The sequence below is a fragment of the Sinocyclocheilus anshuiensis genome, unplaced genomic scaffold (assembly GCF_001515605.1).
Source record: "Sinocyclocheilus anshuiensis isolate Anshui unplaced genomic scaffold, SAMN03320099.WGS_v1.1 scaffold733, whole genome shotgun sequence".
Lineage (NCBI taxonomy): Eukaryota > Metazoa > Chordata > Actinopteri > Cypriniformes > Cyprinidae > Sinocyclocheilus > Sinocyclocheilus anshuiensis.
In genome coordinates, this window is record NW_015539923.1 from 1,225,213 (window position 1) to 1,228,060 (window position 2,848).

At 36.5% G+C, this 2,848-nt stretch overlaps 1 protein-coding gene across 1 annotated transcript in view; it reads right to left on the reverse strand.

Annotated features, from left to right (window-relative positions):
* Positions 1-2,848, reverse strand: part of LOC107686575 (Golgi apparatus protein 1-like) — a 46,142-nt gene that overhangs the window by 6,604 nt on the left and 36,690 nt on the right. Inside the window, exon 22 of the mRNA XM_016483640.1 lies at positions 1,752-1,853. Within this exon, the coding sequence (XP_016339126.1) occupies positions 1,752-1,853 (102 nt within the window). The remainder of the gene's footprint in view (positions 1-1,751; positions 1,854-2,848) is intronic.

The following is a 2,848-nucleotide window of genomic DNA, read 5'->3' on the forward strand; positions in this document are numbered from 1 at the left end:
ATTATTATAATCAATGTTGAAAACAGTTGTGCTGCTTCATTTTTTTTTGTGCAAAACTTGAATAAATGTCTCTTTTGATAGATTTAGTGTGCCCTAGCTGAAGGTAAATAAAACTAAAAAGTAAAAAAACAAAACAAAAATAATAATATTAATTATATATACATATACTAGATAATTGTACTTGAGCAGCACATCAGCATATTAGACTGATTTCTGAAGGATCATGTGACACTGAAGACTGGAGTAATGATGCTGAAAATTCAGCTTAAACATTTACATAAAACATATTCAAATTGAAAACTGTTATTTTAAATTGTAATATTTCACAGTAGTATACTAATTTTACTGTAATTTTGATCAAATAAAGACAGCCCTAATGAGCATAAGAAACTTTTTTCAAAAATCCGACCCCACTATGTCGATAAAAATATCTGGTGCTAAACGTGACTATTTTGAATTGGACATCTAGTTCCTGTCTTGTGACATTACATATGAATTCCTTCCATTCCCTCAGAAACAGGACTGAAATATTACTGCAGATTAGTCATTCATGAGCCAGTTGGACATTTCTTCCTCACTCAGAGAATCTCTTTAGGGACAGAAAGAAAAAAAAAAAAAAACATAGGTTCCTTTCACATTGCTAGAACGGCCCAATCCTGCAGACTTGCTTTATTCAACATCAAGAAGATCAGCCCCTTTCTTTCGGAACATGGACTATTGCAATGCCCTCTTGGCAGGTCTTTCAGCCACTTCTATCAAACCTTTACAATTAATCCAGAACGCGGCAGCAAGATACATTTTTAATGAGCCGAAAAGAACTCGCGTCACACCTCTGTTTATCAGTTTGCACTGGCTACCAATAGCTGCTCGCATAAAATTCAAGGCATTAACTAATTTTATTCTTTAAAAAAAAAAAAATTGCCCCTTTTAGACTTGCACTCTATTAAATTTACTAACTGCTTGTTTTCTTGAGTAAAAAAACTAACACTAGCTTCTCTAATCTTTTTATATTCTATCTATTTGTTTTCTTTTTATTTAGCAAAAAAGGCCTCTAACACTAGCTTGCTCTATTCTGTTTTCTTATTTATTATATAATTTAAAAAAAAACTTTGCTACGTGTATTACGTTAAGCTAACTGAGACTTGTTATAGCACTTGCATATCCTTGCTCTTTTGTTGATTTTGATTGCTTCCATTGTCCTCATTTGTAAGTTGCTTTGGATAAAAGCATCTGCTAAATAACTAAATGCAAATGTAACATCGCTTGGACGATCTTTTAGAGCGATTCTCAGACGCCCCCTCACTGTCTCTGTACAGCTCCAAATGAGTGTCTTGACATGTTTAAACAGACTGTTAGATCTCATAAAGATGTTATGTATTGAAGGCCATGGGCTCCGTTCCAAACACTTGCAAGCTCCCTACCTAGACAGCATTTTAGGCATCATTAAAACAGCAGACAGCAAAATGGTACTGATTTATATCAGCAGTTTGGCCAGAAGTTTCAAGTTCAAATCGCATGTATCCTTTAGCAGTTAATGCAATCCCTCCCAAAACGCACTGCAGTGAGCTGAGAGATAGAATCAAAGGATTTATCAATTCTATTTTATTCAGTAATGAAAAATATGAATAATTCGATAAAGAAAAGAATGCTTTAAATCAGTCACTCATGCATTTTCATTTCACTGACCTCTGTAGACAGTATACATAAAGACGGCTCACTAGGGTTTGGACAGAGCCCGTGTGTCCACTCACCTCATTCCTGCAGTGAACCTGGAGCTGCGGATCGAGCCGGTAGTCGAGTGCTGACTCCTGAAGGATCACTCTGATCTGATCCTCACAGTCTCCCGACAACCGCTGGGAGCAAAGACCATTTTAACCGGTTTAAACGTGTTAAACAGTCTGCATCTCCACATCACAACACTCCCACTCACATGCTAATAAAAGAACTTCCATATCCGACTTGCACACAAAGACCAGCATGTGTTTAATACACAACTCTGTAGAATATTTAGCCAAAAATAACATTATTTCAACAACATAAAAGTCATTATTACTATGGTTTTATTTCTATATATTATTTATTCATATTTTGAATAAGCATTTTTTAATGATTAGTTTTTTATTTTAGTCATTTTATGTGCTTTTGTCATTTTTGTCTTTTTTTTTAAATACTTCTATATAGCTTTAATTTATTTCATTTTAGTTATAGTAATTTTAGCAAAACATTTAGTCAACATTTATCATTTTCAATTGTTTTTTACATTAAAATTTTGTAAGTTAATATTTTTAATCTAATACTTACATTTAAAGGGGTCATATGATGCGATTTCAATTTTTCCTTTCTCTTTCCTTTCTCTTTTCGTAAAGTTGCAAAGACTAAAGTCTCAAATCCAAAGAGATATTCTTTATAAAAGTTCAGAGTCAGCCACACCTACCTAAAACGGCTCGTTCTAACACGCCCCCACATATCTACCTCACTATGTGGGAAGATTTGCATAACGCCGCCCAAATGTTCACGCAAAGAAAGAAGGCGTAACTTTTAGTCTCACTGTAGTTTTGTTGACGCTGCAGCCATGTCGTGAAGACGCTGTGTGCTTCGTTGTGAAAGCGAAACTACTTTGTTTGGTCTTCCAAAAGGGGACGATATCCGCTTCGTCATGCCTAGAGCTGATCTGTGCTGGTCGCTGAGGGAATACATCAACTTTCACCGAGGAGGAAGCGGAATCCAGCCCGGGGTCCGTCACATGTTGTTGCCACTCATTCGTCCGATCCGCCGGGCGCGCCGTTCTCGACCCCGCCACCTCAGCTCACTCTAGCCCGGCCTCAGCTCAAGCTAAGCCGGGGCTTCC